The 22,766-nt window shown below is 34.3% G+C and overlaps 1 protein-coding gene across 1 annotated transcript; it reads left to right on the top strand.

Annotated features, from left to right (window-relative positions):
* Positions 1 to 1,001: 1,001 nt before the first annotated feature.
* On the top strand, positions 1,002 to 10,523 carry LOC126978023 (CCHC-type zinc finger nucleic acid binding protein). The gene is made up of 3 exons (XM_050826757.1): positions 1,002 to 1,170; positions 8,384 to 8,564; positions 9,644 to 10,523. Exons 2-3 carry the CDS (start codon positions 8,386 to 8,388, stop codon positions 9,897 to 9,899), a joined length of 435 nt encoding a protein of 144 aa, XP_050682714.1. The 5' UTR covers positions 1,002 to 1,170; positions 8,384 to 8,385; the 3' UTR covers positions 9,900 to 10,523.
* Positions 10,524 to 22,766: the final 12,243 nt, after the last annotated feature.

The raw sequence follows: 22,766 nt of genomic DNA, 5'->3' as shown, positions 1-22,766 counted from the left end.
CCACCAGAATTTTTTAACAATCGATAAAGCTTATGGAAAGTATTCCTTGACATTATCTGCTGATAACATAGTCTTATAGGCAGATAATAAGCTGATTCAGAAATGTGCAATTTTTTGGGAATTTCTTTTAAATATTGACTTGAATAGATGAAATTCCCGTGAAGTATTGTAATTAATGCCTAATAGAAAAGTATGAAATTATAGATGATAGTTTCATTGAGTTTATGCGATTGAACAAGTTACTGAATTTTATTTCTGGGTAGCACGGATGATGGAGTGGTCAAAGAAACAAACTTTATTAACAATATAAAAGTCTCTTATGGAGACTGGAACCTCGGACCGGCTGTGTGCTCGTTGGGATGGCTTATATAAGGCACGACCGTGTACCGTGATGATGCTATCAACGATCTTTAGTTAACTTACACGAATAAGTTAACTAAAAATCTGGATAGTATATGCTATTAGTTATTTATAATCAGTGATAATAATGTGAAATAACATTACTAACACAGTAATTAGTTATTTAGATAAATGTAATTATTAATTGGGATATCTTATGCCAATTCATGACGTTGGTAGCGCTCATTAACATCAAGCTGAGAAAAGTTTTATAATTTTGTATTTTGAAAACATTGCATACAACTTGTATTTGAAATTTGCTGCATTAGATTATTATATGTAAACGAGGGGTAATTGAATAAATTTAATTGACTTTGACTATGCGAATTCGAAATTGAAAATATTTTGTCAAAGACGTTTATATGGTAAAGGTACTTTAAACCACCATGACTTTCATAATGATACCACAAATTTGGAATGGAATAAGCGTTCTTCTCTGGTCTGAGGCATAAGTTTTCGAATGGATGGTAGGTTTTGACGTTCAATAAGTGATTATTAAATCTTATTTCGAATTAAAATATTTGAGTTTGAATAGCCACACTTCACCAATCACAGTGAGAGCAGACGTAGAAAGAGTTCTCCTATTATTATTTTGAGTCTATGGTCATAATTACAAAATGTCTTTTACGAATTCCTAGTGATGGTGGCTGGCTTCCTTGCGGACATAGCTTCATAAATTACGATTTTATTGTAAAGTTTAAACTGTTCTCATTCAAGAAAACAATAGTTTTATAGTGTATTAAGTGCCCGATAATAATTACTTCACAATCGGTAAGTGAAAAGTGGTTAGATGTGAATTTTAAGCGCGCTACCGGTACATACTCTACACGTGGTTATAGTGCAAACCGCGTATAACTTAGCAGTTTTATGTGGCAATTTTCACAGCGCCCTTGTTAAAGTATTATTTATTATTTGATAATTCATGTTATCTCGCTTATTTTTAACTTAAGTTGGTTATAGAACGTGGTTACCTGACTTTAAATTTCTCTTCTCCGTCAGGTTGCTGGGCTTATACAGTATAATTTTCGTATAGTTGCTTTTAATTTAAACAAAAAGTACTTTAATAATTAAGTTGTGGTAAGTCTGTAGTGAAACAATCTTCGTAAGTTTCTGAATTTCAGGCTGCCTATAACTTAACTTTCATTTTCCTTTTTTTTGTCGTGACGTAGTGTAATGTCGTACCATCACTGGTAAAACCACTAAAGGTGTCTTTACACTTAATTGACTGTGTTATTTGTAGCTTTTATTCTATGTTCAAACTTAATTTAGGCCAGGCTTTACCTCAGTTGTCTGCAGTGCCACTAATGTTTTAAGTGAAATAGTGGTAGAGACAGCTAATGTAATTATAATGTACTTAAAATTTAATATGATTTCCCTTATGGGAAATCATATATCAAAAGTACATAACTTTGTTTTTGGTAATGGGATTCCTGTTAGGTTATACTCAATCTGAACTAAAATACTTCTTTTGTTTTAATTTTGATTCAGTTACAGAAGCTGATCAAATAAACAGTTTCATATTAACAGACTACCATTGTACTTTATCATAGTTTAGAGACACAAGTAAAACACCATCTGTTGTTGTGAGGAGTAGTTTATAAAATCATTTTAATTAGACTCAATGACTAGTTGTTAAGTTATGATTAATTTGCTTTGGGACTTTACTTTTTTAATTTGATTATTTGTCAAGGCAATGAGTTATGATGCAGGGGTGGGGTCATCTTCTATTTTAACATAGATTTGATAAGAACAGAAAATGATACAGAATATATTTAACAAAAAATAATATGAAATCCTATTCTCTTACTATTTTTTTGGTGTGCTGATTTTTCTTTAACTTACTGGCCCTATTCACTCTGTTTTTTCTTAGAGTCCACCTACCTATCTGTTAGACTAGCTATAATAATAACATTAATAATAAATTTATTCAATAAGGTGCAATTTGTACACTTATGAAATCAGTTTTGATACCATCTGTTCAAGAATCTACCATGAGGCCTTGTTTTGAAAAGAAACTGGCAAGAAACTCAACAAGTTTGATCCTCTAGTGCAGATGTTTTCAACCTGTTTTTACTGGTTTGCCGTTAAACTGGTTGTGTGGCGCTCCTCCACAGTGCAGTTTTCAAGGAGCTTTCTTCCACATACTACAAAGCTGTGGAATGAGCTTCCTTATGAGGTGTTTACGGGACAATATGACATGGGTACCTTCAAAAAAAGTGTGTACACCTTCCTTAAAGGCTGGCAACACTCCTGTGATTCCTCTGGTGTTGCAAGAGATTGTGGGCGGCGGTGATCACTTAACAACAGGTGACTTGTACGCTCGTTTGTCCTCCTATTCTATAAAAAAAAACAATTGATGAACAAAAAGTGTGCTGTTGTACCAAAAGGTTGAAATGGCCTGCTCTAGTGGATTGAAACCTTAAAGTTTTCATAGAATCCAGACATTTTTATTGTCTATACATAACTAAGCTTTATAAGACACTACATTACAATTTGGTTAATATGAAGTTTAAATTTATATAACACAATTAGTTACATGATGTGGGAATTCATTATATATTAATGTCTTATTTCAACTTTTGCTGCTCCTAATATTAAATTAATTTAGTGAATTTATACATATTATGAATGAAATTACTATGATTTTGTAATGTGGACAGCTGGGTGGGGTCTGTGTGTGTCTTATTTGCATGCAGTCATGCAGTGCATTAAAATAGACCGAAGAACTCTTGCATATGAGTGGAACTTCAGCTACTTATGACATGAAATATTGTAATACTCTATAACACTAGCATTTTACCAGTGGGAGGCTCCTTTGTACAGGATGCTGGCTAGATTATGGGTACCACAATGGCGCCTATTTCTGCCGTGAAGCAGTAATGTGTAAGCATTACTGTGTTTTGGTCTGAAGGGTGTCGTAGCTAGTGAAATTACTGGGTAAATGAGACTTAACATCTCGTCTCAAGGTGATCAATTACCATCAGCTGAACATTCTGCTCGTCTTGTCCCTTATTTTCATTAAAAAAAAAAAATAGTTTTATTTTAAATTGAGCCAGGCTTCTGAGCTTCCTCAAGGTTCTCGTAGGGCTAACACTAAACTACACTAGGGATGTAATTACTCACTATTACTTGACTTATGTGGAGCCTTTCTATTGTATAAAGTGTGTTGCTTATCTATGTTAATACAGAAACTAGAGTGAAGCAATATAATTTTTTTTTTTTACATTATTTGTTATATTGTTGAAAAGTTTTTTTTAAAACTTCCTATACATGTTATATACCAAAATACAAATTTGTACAATTTAGTTAACCTTTTTTTTGTCTTACATGACATGAACATGCTTTGGTGTTGTGTCTCCGAAGCAGACTAGTGCACATAACCTCTTATTTAGCTGCCCTAGACCATGTTCAGTTAAAATAACATAAATGATATGTTGCTAATGATTGCAATTAATACAATTTAGGTATAAAAACATGGAGAATGAATGTGCTTTTATTTTATGGAATAGCAGGACAAACAAGCGTACGGGTTACTTTGTGTTAAGTGATCACTGCCGCCCACATTATCTTGCAACACCAGAGGAATCACAAGAGCGTTGCCAGCCTTTAAGGAAGGTGTACACCCTTTTTTTGAAGGTGTACACCTTTTTTTTGAAGGTACCCATGTCCTATTGTCCCGGAAACACCGCACAAGGAAGCTCATTCCACAGCTTTGTAGTACGAGGAAGAAAGCTCCTTGAAAACCACACTATGGAGAACTGCCACACATCCAGATGGCGGGGACAATATCCCAACTTGTGGCGTGTTGTGGAAGAAATGAAGGTGGAATTCGGCGGCAGGACATTGCTGACAGCATTGCTTATTTTTTTGAAGTTACCATGCTATTTTTTTTATAATTTGACACAACTTAAATACATCTGATAAGTTTCAAAGTGACTTACATGACCCACTAGAAATCATGGATACTCAATCATTGCTGTTTTTATTTATGATCTGTTTGAAAAATTTTATTCAATAATTTGTGTACTTAATTTTATAAGAAAAGAAAACATCTGGTAATAATTATTCCATTCTATTCTTTATATTGTGGCTTTTGTGGTAAGGTCACCACAACTGAGCATATGACATGTTTGAGTAGACTACCAAGCTTGGCTTATTCTTATGTAAATTCACTGTAAATTTCAGTCATAATTTATTCATATCCAATTAGTTTTCATTTAATACTGGGTGGCCGAGAAGTTAACATCCAAAATTTGAATTTGGCGCATTTTATTGGCCAATGTTCTGGGAAGTATTTAAAAATAGTTAAAAGCCATAGGCTCCCCTTTTTTTTGATACCTTGATCATTTTCATGAAATTAGCTGTAGCAGTTATATTGAACTTACAACTCAATTCTAAACTAGTTCAGCATTGTCTAAACTATTCATAGTTTCTTGTGTGGTTATTGCAACTGTAGTTAATAATTATCAACAATAAAATTAACTAAAAGTGTTAAAAAAGAATTAGAAAAAAATCCTAAACCACTATTAGGTGAAAAAAGCGAATAAAAGAGAAAAAAAATTATTATATCCTAAACTACGCAAAATCGTAGAACATACATAGGGGTGATTCAGATACTCATCACCATGAGGCTTTCAAATTTTAGCTTTGGACATCAACTTCTCGGCCACCCTGTATATTCTAATTAAATCATTTTCAAAGTAATAATTTATTCATATCTTCTCAGTTTTCATCTAATATATTTTTTAATGAGTTCAAATCAAAGTTTAAATGTACTCATACCAGATCTCACACATGCATTTCTATTAATGTGGAGTACTATTATGTATTTATCACATACCTACATAATTTTATATATGAATTTGAAAAACATCAAAATGTAACATTGTAAATCAAAGAACTTAAGAGGCTCTCTTAATTAAGGCTCCATTCTCTTGCGAATCCTAATATGTGATATCTTGTGATTGAGGTAAAAATTTATGGTTAGTTTAATATTATGTTATTGTAAATTACCATGCATTTTAATTAATCTCATATCTCATTAAAACTCATCTGATAATTCTGGCATATCCAAATTGTGCACAAAATAATTAAATACCTAAATATTATGTATATTAAAAATAAATAAAGTGTGATGGCTGATTTTTACTACTATTATGTAAAAAAAAAAACAAATAATTGATCAAGTGCCTGCATGGTTTGTCAAGCACGGCACCAACAATATGATTATTATATACTTTATCAAGTTTGCAATATCAATGATTTTATAGTGTAATAGCCACCTCAAAATTTCCCATAAATTCGTCATATTACAACTCATTCACATGATGTATATGATAAGGCCCTTGTTATGATTTATTTAAATTCGTATTTCTTTTATTGAAGTAGGCGTTACTTTGCGGAAACCCATAATTATATTAATGATTTGAGTTTTCTTTAGTGTTAATTTAAACTACTTTAAACAATTCGACACGTGTTTCGCCTCTACACGTCCTTAGGATGCCTCGTGTAGAGGCGAAACACGTGTCGAATTGTTTAAAGACAAATATTGGCGGAATTAACACTAAAGAAAACTCAAATCATTTATATTCGTATTTCTTTCCTAGAGGAATCTCGCAACCTACGTACTTATTTATTGTCATTGGGAATTTACACTCGAAACATTACAATCCTATTATTAATATTATAAATGTGAAAGTTTGTATGTCTGGATGTATGTTTGAACTTCTTTAACGCAAACACTACTGAATGGATTTTGATGAAACTTTGCAATAATATAGCTTACACACCAGAATAACATATAGGCTATAATTTATAAAAATATTGTGTGTATTATCTATACATTTAAATAAAGTTGGAGTGTCTGTTTGTAATATTGAATTAACCGTTTTTTACTAAATGTATATTATGAATATATATACGGTACATGCACCAAAATAACATTATTTACAATTTTTGTCTGTCTGTCTGTTTTATTTATTGGCAGGTAGCTGATGTAATAAGGAGTAACTTAGGCTACGTTTATTTTAGAAAAATAAAGCATTGTCCAAGAAACGGTCTAACTCTAAAAATAATTTATATGGCAAAACAACGTTTGCCGGGTCAGCTAGTATTTTATAAATAGTTACGTTTAATTGCAGGATATAAGTAATTTACGAGAACTTCTAATAACATTCTAATTTATTTACGAACGCGTTTATTTGAAGGGTTTTTCTTGTCGATACGCAATCGCAGTTAAGTATCGAGTTTTATCAGTTACGCGATGACAGAACGAGAAAGCGATAGGTCGTTGCCCGTGAAGAGGTTTCAGATTGTCTCAATGAAACCACATTTTGTTCAACGAGGTCACTCGCGCAGTAGATACATAAAAATCACTGGTTCGAAATGGTTAAAGTTGACACGACTAATAGGTGAGGTGCGTAACGGAAGACGGAACGGTGGTTCGCTTTCTCGTCGGAATTTATTCGTACCACCCAGAAATAGCTCCAAGATGGCTGTCTGAATACATACCACTTAACTAAATTAGTAGGATGGTATTCGTTGAACCATAAAGGTCTGTCTCCAGATGGGGCCTCCTTCGTCCGTAAACAATTATATTATTGTTTATTTTTTATATTTAAACAGTTATTTATTACATTAAAATATGAAATGAGAGCTATAGACTTACAATATTCTAGCGTAAGAACATCTCCAACGGAGATACAAGATAGAAAAGAAAAGGGAATCTGTTGTTAGTGTAACCGATTTTGATTGACAGGTCGTAAACAATCAGCCACGCTTGGTGGTATTCTGTTCTATCCTCGCCCGCCATTTCACACACTCCACACCAGTGGGAGGCTCCTTTGCACAAGAAGTCTGCTAGATTATGGGTACCACAGCGGCGCCTATTTCTGCCGTTAACTGAAAACATCACTGTGTTTCGGTCTGAAGAACGCCGTAGTTAGTGAAATTACTGGGCAAATGAGACTTAACATCTATCGTCTCAAGGTGACGAGAGCAATTGTAGTGCCGCTTAGAATTTTTGGGTTTTTCAAGAATCCTACTACAACTGCGCTCGTCACCTTGAGACATAAGATGTTAAGTCTCATTTGCCCAGTGATTTCACTAGCTACGTACGGCGCCCTTCAGACCGAAGTACAGTAATGCTTACACATTACTGCTTTACGGCAGAAATAGGCGCCGTTGTGGTACCCATAATCTAGCCGGCTTTCGGTGGAAAGGAGCCCCCCTATGGTATAAAATTAGGACGACGCCGTCTGAAGAAGGAGAGGATTCTGTGTTTGAGAGTAATGTAATAAATACGAAAACATACGTAAAGTATTATTAATACGAATAAATATAAAATGTATGCGTGAGACTATAACAAGTCATATTGGCGACTAGGACAAGTGCAAGTTGAGCTCGCTGCGGCCGGTCAAGCTCCTCTTATCATTGTGTGTTGTGATTTGTAAATGTGGCTTTAATAGTCCCGACATCTTGCACTTTTCTTGCATTTGCAGATATTCCTTAATAATACAGAAAATTTAATGTTATAAAAAAGTTTTTTTTTTATTTATTAAAGGACAAAGGTTACAATAATTAAACTAAACAAATGTGGTACATATTATTGCTAAATTGTAGACCTATTTAGCGATTGCAATAGCTTCCAAGAGATACTTGTCCGAAGGATGAAAAGAAGGGAGACAAGATATTATTAAATCCATCAAGCCGTGACAGTCAACTAAATTTTCTAGGGCCATGGACAAACAACATACAAATAAGAGTTAACTTAAAAATGAAATAACATAGAAATACAGCATACAATAATTAAATTCGTAGTTGTAGACATTTTTTTTTGTAAGGACTGAGCGACACAACACCAGAGCACCAACTAAACGATAGTAAATACACTACTATGATCATTCCCAGCATTTTATGCGACATTCCTCTAGTTCCATATAAATTATGTAAGTATTGTTTAATGGTGGGTTTGTATTGTTTCCAGAAATGAGTTCAAGCGTATGTTATAAGTGCAACCGTACCGGGCACTTCGCCCGGGAGTGCACACAGGGCGGTGTCGCTTCGCGGAACCCTGAGTTCAACCGGCAGCGCGAGAAGTGCTTCAAGTGCAACCGCACGGGGCACTTCGCGCGCGACTGCAAGGAGGAGGCTGACCGTTGCTACAGGTGAGTCCCAATGACAGGTGACAAGCTGCTCTCTGACACAAGGAACATTTCATGCTGCGTGTCAATGTTGACAGTTGGGTCACGTGATTGGCCTAAGAATACGTCATCCGTTGCGGTGAGTGTTCTCAAACTTTTTTCGAGTGAAACAACGCTATAGATGTGAGCGACACGACAATAACGATGAAGTAACGTAGTCTTAGGCCATCATGGGAAGAAAATACCTGGCGGGGAGTATATGATTCTTGCACATTCTTGAGAGGATGAAAAGTGTTTTTGTGTAGGTATATTATTTACAAGTTTAGTGTGAGCCACGTAAATATTAATCTACCTTCAATATTGAAACAATTTTTAGTTTGTTTATTTTATGCCTAAGATTGGTTTATTTAAGTATAATTTATGTTTTTGTTAAATGTGTAAGCATTCTTATCCGTTGGAGAGAGCGGTCTTCCCTAACACAGGTTCTGCGAACTTAAAAGGGAAGTCCTTCAAATACTATTTACTAAAATGCTAAATAAATAAATTTTTGATTTGATTATTATACTATGTATACATTTTAAACACTTATTGTGAACTGCGAGGTAGTCTCATGCTAGTAGATAGCCTATAACTAGTTTGCATGTATTTTCATTTTTACCATGTAATGTTTATCTGCAAGGATGGTTAAGAGCTGTCCAAGTAGTTTACTGTAATTCATTAATAAAAGTGTGGATAATGTGAGTAATACAACCACAAATCATGATGTAGTCACTTCGAGGTCAAAATATCAAATAGTTTTATTGGTAATCAATATTTATAAGTTCACTTGGCCAGTGGTTCCCCCGCACATAATATACAGAAATGAAGATGCTGAACAAATGAATGATTCATACTTTCATAGTGTTGCATTAATGAATGCCCACATTCTGCGTACGATAGAAATAAATTCATAACATGTTTATTGCTTTGGTAATATCATGATGATTATTTTGCCATATTAAATAAAATTAATAACAGTTCCTTGTTCGTAATCGTATTTGAATGAGTATTCACAAACACTTCTCAAAGCAGTTCCATTAATGTCGTGTTTTGATTGCTTACAGATGTAACGGCACGGGGCACATAGCGCGTGAATGCGCGCAGAGCCCCGACGAGCCGTCGTGCTATAACTGCAACAAAACAGGGCATATCGCGCGAAATTGCCCCGAAGGCGGTCGGGAGAGCTCCAACCAGACCTGTTACAACTGTAACAAGTCGGGCCACATATCACGCAACTGCCCCGACGGCACCAAGACCTGCTACGTGTGCGGCAAGCCGGGTCACATCTCGCGCGACTGCGAGGAAGCCGAGCGGAACTAACCGCGCGGCCCGCTAGCTATATCAAACTCAACTATGTATATTATGATGCCACGCACGGACTGTAAGCAAAGGAGGCGTCTCGACGCGACATTAGTTTGTAAAGCCTGACGATACACGGAATAAGCAGCGACGGTGGAATGTGACGGAGAGACTGAGGATATGATGTTTGTATGTTGACTTGTTTGTATATAAGTCTCGAGCCCGGGCGCCCGCCCAACGTTAATGTTTGTTCGCGATCGTGAAGAAGTTGTGTTATTAAATCATTTAAATAATCGTGATTGAACTATTGATGAGGTAGCGTTACAGTTTTTAGCATTACAGAGTATATATTTAATATATTTTGTACAGATTTATTTGTCAAAAGATAAATTGGTTGCTGGCGTATGATGAGTTTTCAATGTTGTGAGAAGGTGGAGGACCCTAGAACCCTAGCGGAGTATAAGTGTGGTTGTCGAGAAGTGATCCCCTACCCCTGTGTCGATCATGTATAATAATCTCCAACGAAGCTGACTTAATCGTATCACTTGTCATTGATTCAACTATTTTTATTATAATTCCTTTGTTTATGAGGTCCTGCTGACTTGTGCACATTTCAGTGGTTAATTAGAATTTCAATAATCAGAATATTTTTTATTTTGTTATTCCCTTACAATGTGTCGATATTGTTTCGGTAAATATCTATAGATTATCAGTTCTCAGTGGATAATAAAAACCTTGCCTTATATAACACAAGTTTCCATGTTCCCTTATCATATTATTATTTTTATTTATCACCTTATTTATAACATGTTATTAATATAAAGGTCAAATTATGTGTATACAACATTTACATTCCCATATTAATTTAGACTGTAGAGTATATAAAAATTCCATACTGTAGAAAATAAAATTCCAATTCATAAACATGATTGTATCAACAAAAATTAAAATACACGACATTTTTTTTCATTGATATTATTTTATTGAGCCAATACTTGAGTATCAGGTATATAGTCAGAAATTATGTCATTACACAGAAGTGGAAGATTGTCATCAAATTTGCTCACTTGACAATTGGCATCCTTTGAAGTCCCAAATTGTCGTCATCATTTCGGTGGGTACTTGTTAATTATAATGTTACTCTTAAAAAGTTACCTTTAAATAAGTTTTAAGGTCGAGCCAGTAAAACGTCGTCTTTACAATAAGCGGTTTATTAGAATTTACAATTACTTCACTTAATGTACAAATATGGTATTAGAAGGCAACCATGCCAGGCGACTGTTGAAGCTCGACTGGCTTGCTGATCGTTTGTGTTAAAAACGTTTGTAACCAACTGGCAGCTTACAGAACAAAGAGGAGGTTAAGTTGTCAGGGGGCAGATTAGAGAGAACCGACACTGTCTATGGAATTTAAGTAGAGTAGACTTATGGTTTTAATATTTGTAACATAAGGGAGTCAAGTACCATGGTGTGGAAGTTTTTAAATTACTGAGCTAAAATGCTTATACTGTACATGTATATGTATGCTATGTGAAGCGTTTTTAACTACCCGTGTAAATTATAGAAGAAACTATTATGGCGATCTAGCGATGTATGTTTTAACCTGAACACATATAATTTTGTTTGTTTGATTCTTGATTCATTTTCAAAGCTTATCAACATTGTTAGTAGCTAGATACTCGTGGACAGCAAACAACGCAATCGAGTGGAGATGCTGCTGTGTGGTCTCTTCCGATCATAAGGAATCAAGAACGATGATATATGTAATTAAGAAAAAAAAGTGTCATCTTTTGTTTCAAAGTGACGAGTGCAATTATGACACCATTCAGAATTTTGGGTTTTTCAATCATTTGAGCGACGCTGCATTGTAATGGGTTGGGTGTATCAGTTACCATTAGATGAACATCTTGCCCGTTTAGAAAAATAATACTTTTTCATAAAAATTTTCTCTTCATTGTACATTAAAAACATTTTAACACACGACTAATTGTGTTATGAGCAGTAGGGCCACTAATACGGATTTTTTTAAAGAATGAATGAAGTTGAGGTGTGAAGTACATGTGGTTAGTACTAACTTTTTTGACAAATTTGAATTCCGAAGCATATTCAAGTATTGTATCTATTTGCCTCTGACTCACAATAAAAAATATATAGTACATTATTGTTGCTCTGTTAGCATATTGCCAATGTTTACATAGGTGGTAAGTATTATAACCTTAACAAAACTGTATCATTGTAATATCAAGCATTGTAGGCCCTGACACGAATGTTAAGCAGTGAGCGAACGAATATGTATGTTGAGAGCCATACGATGTGATCCGAGCTTGTCTCCTTATTTCAAACTTACACAATTCAATTCAATGACACCGCCCAAGACCATGCCAGGGCCTATGTTTAGTAAAAAAATAGAAAACTGTTGAACTATAGCTCGGGCTGTAGGGTTTGGTAGTCTGCCGTGCTCTTAAATAGGTTCGTTCATTGAGGTCTTTACGAAGTATGAAGGCAAGTGTTTACAGTCCATTGTCATTGTTGTGTCACTCCGCTTGAAAACAAACAGTGGTTTTGTCACCCAATATACTATCTACAGATACCAGTGGGAGGCTCCTTTGCACAGGATGCCGGCTAGTTTATGGGTACTACACCGGGCTTTTTTCTGCCGTGAAGCAGTAATGTGTAAACATTACTGTGTTATGGTCTGAAGGGCGCCGAAGCTAGTAAAATTACTGGGCAAATGAGACTTTACATCTTATGTCTCAAGGTGACCAGCGCAATTGTTGTGCCGCTCAGAATTTTTGGGTTTTTCAATGCATTGTAATGGGCAGGGCGTATCAATTTCCATCAGCTGAACGTCTTGCTCGTCTCGACCCTTTTTTCATAAAAAAAGATAGAGATAAATTACTACCTTCTACTGTCAGTAATTGGCTGTCAATAATCTGAATCTGTCCCAATATACCTGATAAGTGCCATCTTCATCATTCTTATCGCCTTATATTGGGACGCGTGAAATGAAAATTCCATACTTCTATCGCTGGTAAGCTATACATTGACAGACAGCGTGTACGGATAAGGTGAGTTACCTTCGATAAGTTTTCTTTATCGCAAGTAAGAGATAGACTGAATGTTGGGAATGGCCGTTAGTCGCTGTTTTTTTTTGATCGGAGTAAAAGTCTTCTCAAACACGGAGAAGCTTAAAAAAGATAAGTAAAACATTGCACCTACCAGATAAGACAAGGTAGAATTATTTTGTTATGTCATCGTGCGAGTTCTAAGCTACATATCTTTGTCAAATTGGTCCTAGATCTTACAACTAAAAGTAAATAGCGGCTGCCTTCTGTGCAGGCCTTAGTCCTTAGTTGGTATCCAATACGTTAGTGGAACTAGATCCTAGTGTATATCGAAGTCAACCATAGTTGTGAACTCAACACAACTAAAAATGAATCTTATTAGCGGGATTCTAAAGTACCTACCTGTTTCTTAAATTATTGATGTCACTACCTCAGTGACTCTCGATTCTGTGCCCATACAATGCGGTGATGTGCGTAAAAATGTATATCCGCGAATATGAATACGAATTTTCATATTATGACATGAATGTACTCTTGCAATCATTTTTCTTTCTGTACATACTTAAATTTAATTACAATCATTATTATAACATTATTTTGTAAAGTTACGTAAAGGTTTTCTCTTTTATGTATTCTTGTAATTGATAAATTTATGCATATGTCTAATATTTCATGTTAATTTCGTAATAAAGATAGATTAAAATAACTAGGTACCTTCTAACTCATTATGGAAATCCACCACAATATTGAATACTAAGTATGTGCAATATTTACAAAATATTCTATTTGATGAATGTGACTTTTATCCTTAAAAGAGCTACTTGCTTATCTTGGCTTACACCTAGACAAACGTCTCACATAGCAAAAACACATCTTCACTAAAAGGAAACAATTAGGAAGCAAACCGTAAGCATTGGCTTATTGGACGTAAGTCACAGCTTTCACTTGAAAACAAGGTACTGCTTTACAAGGCAATTCTTAAACCCATCTGGACATACGGTATACAGCTATGGTGTACCGCATCACACTCAAATATTGAAATAATCCAACGATTTCAGAACAAAACACTACACTTAATAGCCAATGCTCCATGGTTTGTACCAAATGATCTATTACACCATGACCTCGGAATACCAACAGTCGAGGATGAGATAAAAAAATTCGCTAAGACGGAAATCACCCTAACATACTAGCAAAAGCCCTAATGAACAAAAGAACGAAAGTATCAAGAAGACTGAAGCGCGAAATACCCCAAGATCTACTAACTAGCCATCCAGATGCTTAATTATGGAAATTGGGTTTGGCATAGGCCATTCTCCAAGCAAGCCAATAAATATACCAGTAGGACACACATATTATTGAAGGAGACAGATTATAATAAAATTAATACAAAAAAATATTTGAAATAATACAATCTTATTTCTAAAATTAAAAAGTATCCATCAAAATATTGTAACGGATATTTATCTTTCTCCCTCAGATATTAATTCATTATTAACTTGAGATATGAGAACAATAATCCTATGAGTATTATTTCCGGGCCCATTATTTTGATAGCTACTAGTAGCGCACTGAGATAGAAGTATTGTAAAAGTGCGGTCATAGATACTTGAAATTGGTCGGATGGAGAAACCATTTTTGTTCAAGAGAACTGAGAAGATCCAAACGTCTTTATCCGGATGAACGGTACACTTTTATTATTTATTTTACGGTCAGTACCACTACGATGCACTTCGATAGTACTTCAGAGTAGGTAAATAATACTTTTCCAGCTCTCGCGGCCTGATTCTTGTTTGGAGAAGGAATCCAGGGTCTGGGTATAATAAACACTACTTAGCTTGACATAATTTATTCTAACTTAACAATATCAATAACGAGTACAATTTGATTCATAACATATTTACCCTTATCTCATCAGTTTTAAGGTCTTTCCGCTTTACAATTCATGTACCGACCGACGTGCTCAAAACGCCCATAACTTTATCCCCGCTTTATTTTTAAAATAATTTTCAAATGAAATTGCGAAGGAATATTAATGCAAACAAATATGCATGCAAAAGGCTCATCACATCTTATCATCATTTAAACATCAATTCAAAAAACTTATTGATTTACATTTACACACTTCCTTTTATGCATAACGAATACAAAAAAAATAGGTACATATTATTTCTAAATGTACTACATTTATTATTAAAAAAAATAAAGGGCATCGTGTTGGGCATGACAAAATACACATTCTTTAGCTTTGAACGTTAATTATACAATAAGCATTAAAATTTAGAAAAAGGAAAAAACGATTAAAATAAATACTCTATTTAAAATACATAGATAGGTAACTAGCTAATATTTAAATTTAAGGTAATTTAAAATTGAATATGTAATACCTATATAGTTTAGTCCTATTCTTATTTACAATTATTTCCTCCATTATTTGTTTTCAACGTTAGGGGATATAAATCTTCCAAAACCTTGAATGAACCTAAATACAATTGTTCAAATTTACTACCGTCTTCGTTTTTAATCAAAATTAAGTCATCTTTCTAACAAATGAAAGGGTTGCCATCTCATCACAACACACACTTCTCATTAAAATTTTCTTTTCTTAGATTCTTTCTACTTATTAAATTACTTCTGGCACATCTGCCTTAGCTCGTTGAAGCCTGTATTTAGATTCTAAACTATAAATATAAAGTTATTTCTAGGCTCAACATCTAGACTGGTCAAATTAGTTGGTTTTCGACATAATTTACCAAAAAAAATCTCAAACGGCGTATATTGCGTTTCCAATGTACCTTGTACATGAATGTAATGCTACAAATTCGAAATAACCTTTTTTTAAAGATGAGCTAGCCGTTGTAGTAATATGAATTGCACTAGATATGATTTAATAGCTAAAATTCCGGAGAGTTAAAGAAATACGATATAGAAAAAAGATAGTAAACATATATAGCGATTACATCGATATTAATTTCACGACTTCTGTCTATACAGTTCGTAAATTATTTGTATGTAAGTTTAGTGAATAAAATGTAGTCATAATAATTATGTTTCTTAGTTTTATAATATATATATAATAATCTTAAATAATAATAATTTCAAACCAAATCATTTAACCATTATTACTTGTTAGCGTATATTTTTTTTCCCCTTAAACTAATATTTACTTTGTGAAAATTATTAAAGCATGTGGTAGATACTTGTAATTGTTTGTTACATTAAGCACATTATATTTAGTCTATATTATAAATATGTAACGCATCAATGTAAACAAATGTTGGTATTTCTAAATAAATAAATACAGTAGAACCTCGATAAGTTGAAAACCTCCAAATCTCGAAAAAAATGTTTTGTTACCTTCAGAAACCAAAACCTCTATAACTCAAAATCTCAAACCTCTATTAGTCGAAATAATCAGTGAGCCCCAAGCCATTTTAGTACATATTTGTTTTCCACAAATCGAAAAATTAAATACTACCCCTGTATCTTGAACATAGCAATGTTTTATTTTACAACTCGATTATTTGAGACTATATTAGTATAATAATAAAACTGTTGGAACATGAGATCTGTTAATTGTAAACTGAATTATCTTTAAATCTCAACCTCATTATGTCGAATCAAAATCCGAAAAGTCGAAACTCGAAAACTATAAATCGAATTGTTTCGCATCTCCCTTTATGTTCGACATAGAGGTTGTACTATAGTTATAGGAACTGCCTAGTTCAATGGATGTCGTACTACTTAGGGATTTACTGATGTGGGAGCAGGGAAAGTCTGTCTTATTACATAATATGACGAAACAGCAAACAGGCTGATAATACTTGGTCTCGCAATTCCGAACGATTGCAATTTTGAGGACGGAAGGTACAGTGTCGCTCAACTGGGGATCATTTTAAGAGCGAGACGGCAGCAATGCTTGTGGAGAATATTACAAAATATATCTCCGATTTGATCTAATTTGTAGTGCACCCCACTCCAGCATCAGCTCGAACCATTTAACTGCGTAGAATGCAGAGCCGCTCGAATCGTCGGCCAATACTCTGGAAAGGTTCGATCGCTTGACTATGCATAGAGTCCTCGCATCTACGATATTATTAGATATGTGTTATATGAGATAGAGCAGAGTATCAGCAGTAGACTATGAGCAAATCAGTGCATTCACCATTATTTAATATAAGAAAACAACTTTATAAATTAATTACCACTTTTTATAAGCATGACAACGTAATAATTACTTTGTAGTCATAGTAACGAAAAGTCACTAATTTCTAGGCGCTATTTCTATGAGTAAGACCTCTATGACACTCCCCCTCAAGATGACCTTCAGGTCTGAGTGACGGCTATCATCTTTAGAAGCTTTAACAATCTTGGCTGTGGTAATGCCTTTGTAAAAAGGTCTGCCTCCATATGCTCTGTGTCCTTGTAACGGATGGTCACTAATTTCTTCTGGACACAATCCCGTATAAAATGTTCCTTTATGCTGATATGTTTCGATCTCTTACCAGTCATTTGATTGTTTGCTAACATCTGTGCAGCCAAATTATCATTGTAGATCGTAACAGTTTGTTGAAAAACTCCAATATCTTCCAACAGATATTTCAAGTGTAAAGCTTCCTTCGTTGCTTCTGTCATCGCCATATATTCGGCTTCTGCTGTTGACAAAGCCACTGTTCTTTGTTTCTTTGATGCATAACTGATAAGGCCACCACCATACTTAAAAATATAACCGGTATATGAACGACGGTCAACGGAACATGCCGCCCAGTCAGCGTCAGCCATGTTAGTGCCATTCCTGATTGTTTATATCTGATGGTTACATTCTTCGTTCCTTTTAAATAACGAATCACCCTTTTTGCAGCTTGCCAATGTGTATTATCAAAACATGTATTATATTGGCTCAAATAACTAACAGCAAACATTATATCTGGTCTTGTGGCTACAGCGAGGTATATTAGAGATCCAATTAACATTTGGTATGGTATATTCTCCATCTCTGTGAGTCCATTACCCTTCTCCAGTTTCAGACCAGTCTCCATAGGCGTTGACACTGGCTTACATTCAGCCATGTTGAACTTATTTATTAAATTTTCAATATAATTCTCCTGTGACAATGTTATTTCTCCCCCTACATGGGTGAATTGTGTGCCCAGGCAATGATGGAGTGAACCCATATCTCGTAACTCAAAAACTTTTTGCAGTTTTGTTTTGACTTCTCGTAACAACATTTCTGATTTATATGCTAGTATTAAGTCATCCACATAAATGTTTGCAAGCTTTGCAGCTTTTCTCCTCCTTTTTCTAATATATACAAGCAAGGATCCGCTGAAGAATTCTTAAATCCGATTTCCAACAATTTCTCATGTAACTTTAAGAACCATTGTCTTCCTGCTTGTTTCAAACCATATATGGCTTTGTTTAGCTGATATATCCCATTATTTTTATATCTATTTATATCTAAAAGCATTTCTTTTGCTTTTTTAATCAACTCTATGTTTTTCCATGTGTAATTATGTATTTTAAATATTTATCCAGATTTTTCGGCTTCTTCATATAAATTTGTTCATCTAAATCGCCGTTTAAAAATGCAGTACACACGTCTAGTTGGGATAACTTAAATTTATTTTCAATTGCATGTGCAATAAGTATTCTAAGAGTACTCATTTTTGCAACAGGTGCAAATGTTTCAGTGTAATCAATTCCTTCTTTCTGATTAAACCCACGCGCCACAAGTCGTGCTTTTCGTCTATCTATTTCTCCCATTGCATTATATTTATATTTTAAAATCATTTTACTATCAATCAAATTTTTGTTTTCGTTCCTGTGTACAATTTTCATAGTATTATTTTTAAGATGAGATTCAATCTCGCTTATTATTGCATCTTCCCATTCATCCATGTTCTCGTCTATTTCACAGAGGAATGATTGTTCAGCATCCATCTCATAATCTTGATGCCATGCTGGTGGTTTTCTCTGTCTTTTATCAGTAGAACTAGTCGGATCTATATCATCTGTTTCTGTATTTGCGTCAACAAATATTTCATCATTGTTCAATTCCTGGTCAGTTTCATCAATTTCATGTTCTTCCAAATCTTTATTATCTTCTACATTTTCTTTTTCAGGAGAAAATATAAATTCTATTTCCTTTTTATTAACTACATCTTGTTTTTGTTCTCCTTTGATCTCGTTTTCATAAAACATTTTGTCCAGTATTTTGACATCTCTGCTAATCATTACCTGGTCTGTTTTTGGGTTGAAAATCCGGTATGCCTTGTGATTTTCCGAATATCCTACAAAAATTCCAGGTGTCGCTCTGGCTTCAAATTTTCCATTTTTATGTACAAACGCCTTAGTTCCGAATATGTGAAAATGTCTTACTGACGGAACTCTCTTTACCCATTTTTCAAATGGAGTCGCGTTATCAATACTTGTGCAAGGACTACGGTTTGCCAAGTAGTTAGCTGTATTAATAGCTTCAGCCCAAAAAACTTCTTTCATATTGGTGTCTATCAACATACATCTAGCTTTATCAAGCAATGTCCTATTTTTTCTTTCTGCTAAGCCATTCTGTTCAGGCGTGTATGGTGCGGAAAGTCTCCTTTTGATGCCATTCTCCTTCAAATATTTGTCAAAATTATTGTTAGTATATTCTGTCCCATTGTCACTTTGTAAGCATACTATCTTCTTTTTGGTAAATCTTTCAGCCTCATTTTTGAATTCCTTAAATTTTATTGTTTTCATTGTATATACTCTTGTATATCTTGAATAATCATCTGTAAACGTGATGAAGTATTTGGAACCCCCTTTCGATGGCTGCCCCATGGGACCACATACATCAGTATGCACAATTTCTAATCTTTAATTTGTACGTTGCTCATTTTTAGGTGCATTAAACGGTAGTTTTGTTGCTTTGCCTTTAGCACAGACTTCACAGTCTTTAACTGTGTCACTTTTATTGAATTCTAAGCCTTCCATAATTTTCTTATCAAGTGCTATTCTCATTTGTCCTTCATTTAGATGTGCTAACTTTCTATGCCATTGCTGCATTTTGCTTGCTTCGCAGTAATTAGCTTTCTCTTCTATGTTTTCTTTAACGTAGTACAAACCGTCTGAATGTCTCTCTGCTTTTAGCAGAATTATATTGTTTCGCATCACGGTAGCATTTTTTTGTTTAAATAAAACTGTGGAACAGTTTGTCTGTTATTTTTCCAACTGACATTAGATTTGTAGTCAGCGATGGTACGTACAAGGCTTCAGTTAGTTTCAGATTTGGTATTTTATAGGTGTAAAGTTTTGCTGGACCTCGTCCTTCGATTTTTGCAAGACAGTTTTCTGATGCTAACCTTAACGTTTTGTTATCAGCTTTGTCCATTTTAATGAATCTTTTCAATTCATGACTCATATGTGACGTACATCCGCTGTCAAGACACCATTTCTTAATTTTTTCTTTATTATCGGACGTATTTAGGCATGTTTCTTCTAAGCAACATAGACTTGCATTATATTTAACAAATATTTAATATACTTGCATTATATAAGTTTTTATTTTTGCCACGCTGTCTACTATACAGCGCCTCTTGTTCAGAGTTTTGTTCACTTGTACTAGCTATATTTTTTCTGCCTCATCTTCTTCAATTATCTTTATTTTCAAGTTCCCTGGATTCTATTGCATTTCTAAAATTTTCAAAAGATTGAGGTAAGCTGTAAAACATCATAATACTAAGAAGATCTTTATTAATTGGTATGTCCATATCTGCTAGTTTATCGACGATATCCATAAATTTATTCAAGTGATTGACAATATTATCACCATCTTTCATCTTCTTCAATATCAATTCTTTTAATAGGCTTGCTTTTCTTGCAGGACCTTTGCTATAATATATGCTTTCTAGCGTATCCCAGACATCTTTACTTGTTTGACAATTTTTAACAGATCCTCCATGTATCGTAGTTTTCTCTTTTCAATTGTTCTATGTGCACGTGATTACTCATTTTTCTCTTTTATTCCCGTTTCTGGGCCCATAACCTGTTATATGAGATAGAGCAGAGTATCAGCAGTAGACTATGAGCAAATCAGTGCATTCACCATTATTTAATATAAGAAAACAACTTTATAAATTAATTACCACTTTTTATAAGCATGACAACGTAATAATTACTTCGTAGTCATAGTAACCAAAAGTCACTAATTTATTCTTCTATGAGTAAGACCTCTATGACAATATGTCTGTGACATACCCAGTACTATCATAGACATAACATGTGGTGGCCATTCAAAAATATATAAAATAACACCTACGACATTTATATTATAAGCAGATATCAACATTTAATCATCAACTAGAATTTTAATAAATTGGTGCTTGATATGATGCAGGTGAAACTGCGGGAAAGAAATAGAAAAGCTCCTAAACAATCTCGTGCATTTTTGTAAGCATTTTTTAAGACATGGACAGTTGCTGACCGCTGTGACGTCACCCCTCTACATCAACTCTACTCAGGGGCGGATCTACTTAAAGGCTTTTTGGGCTGCAGCCCAAGGCCCCGTGGAAAAAAGGCCCCAAACCGAACTGAAAGCAATAGACATTATTGTCAATAATAAAAATTATCTAGAATTAAAAAAAATCTAATCATAAGGTTGGCAGCACTTCGATCAATCAACCCGTGTGCCCATCTATCAACCGGTAAAACTTGTCGATGTATTACGTGTATTGTCTATTACTGGGGACCTCCCTCCGCTTATCGCCTGACGTAAGCAGTATTAGCCCAGGGCCCCACAAATGCTAGATCCGCCCCTGACTCTACTACACGCGAGAATTTCCACAACATAATGCGAAAACAAAAAAACATCGCAACTTCAAAATACCTTGCTTGATTTTATTGAAACAAATACTAAAGCAGTTCTAGCATCGTAAACTATAGGTACCTACTCTATTTAAGTTTCTTAAAAAAGTTAACTTTCTGTACTTTGCATGTAATATTTTGAGGGACTTATTAGTATTATCCACTGTCAAAAAACGGTAAATGTTACTTAGGCGTATTAATGACTAAATGGTGTGGTACCTAAATACCTTGGTAATTGAGCTCCGACAATTTAATGAAAAAAAAAGTTTGTGTCAGCTCCGACGCACGACTGGCACTTACTCCTCGAGAACGATTGTCTTTGAACAGGTACTAAACAAAATCAAGTCCAATGGAGTCAGAAGCTAATAAAAGCGTATTAATTATAAAAGATCGATATGATATTATGTAAGGGTAAATAAACGCGCAAAAATAGGTGTTGAATATAAACAGGTAAAAATTTTAAGTTGTGTGTATTTATCAACACTAATAATAATAAAAATTAAAAAATTGTCAAGAAAAAAAAAGAAAAAATATATATTTAAGGGTGGGTCAACCTTATCATATAAGGATATGAAAAATAGATGTTGGCCGATTCTTACCCCGATATGCTCACAAATTTTCATACAAATCGATTCAGCTGTTTCGGAGGAGTTTGGTAACAAACACCGGGACACGATAATTTTATATATTAGTCTAGCTGACCCAGCAAACGTTGTATTGCGATATAAAGTAATAAAAAAATTCGATAGTTAAAATTTTTAGGGTATAAAAATAGATGACGACCGATTCTCAGACCTACCAAATATAACATTCATAAAATTTTTCGTACTATATCTTTATATTGCAACTTTATTGCGTGTCTGTGGATGGGTTAGAATTAAATTTAAAATCGTGATACAAAAGTAAGTGTTGATCGTAGATGGGTGAAAATTTGAGGTTGTGTGTATTTTTTTAATGCGAAATCATAATTAAACTAATTT

This window comes from Leptidea sinapis, chromosome 46 (genome assembly GCF_905404315.1).
Source record: "Leptidea sinapis chromosome 46, ilLepSina1.1, whole genome shotgun sequence".
Taxonomy (NCBI): Eukaryota; Metazoa; Arthropoda; class Insecta; order Lepidoptera; family Pieridae; genus Leptidea; species Leptidea sinapis.
Note: the sequence above shows the minus strand (reverse complement) of the source record. Positions and strands in the feature narration are given on the sequence as shown.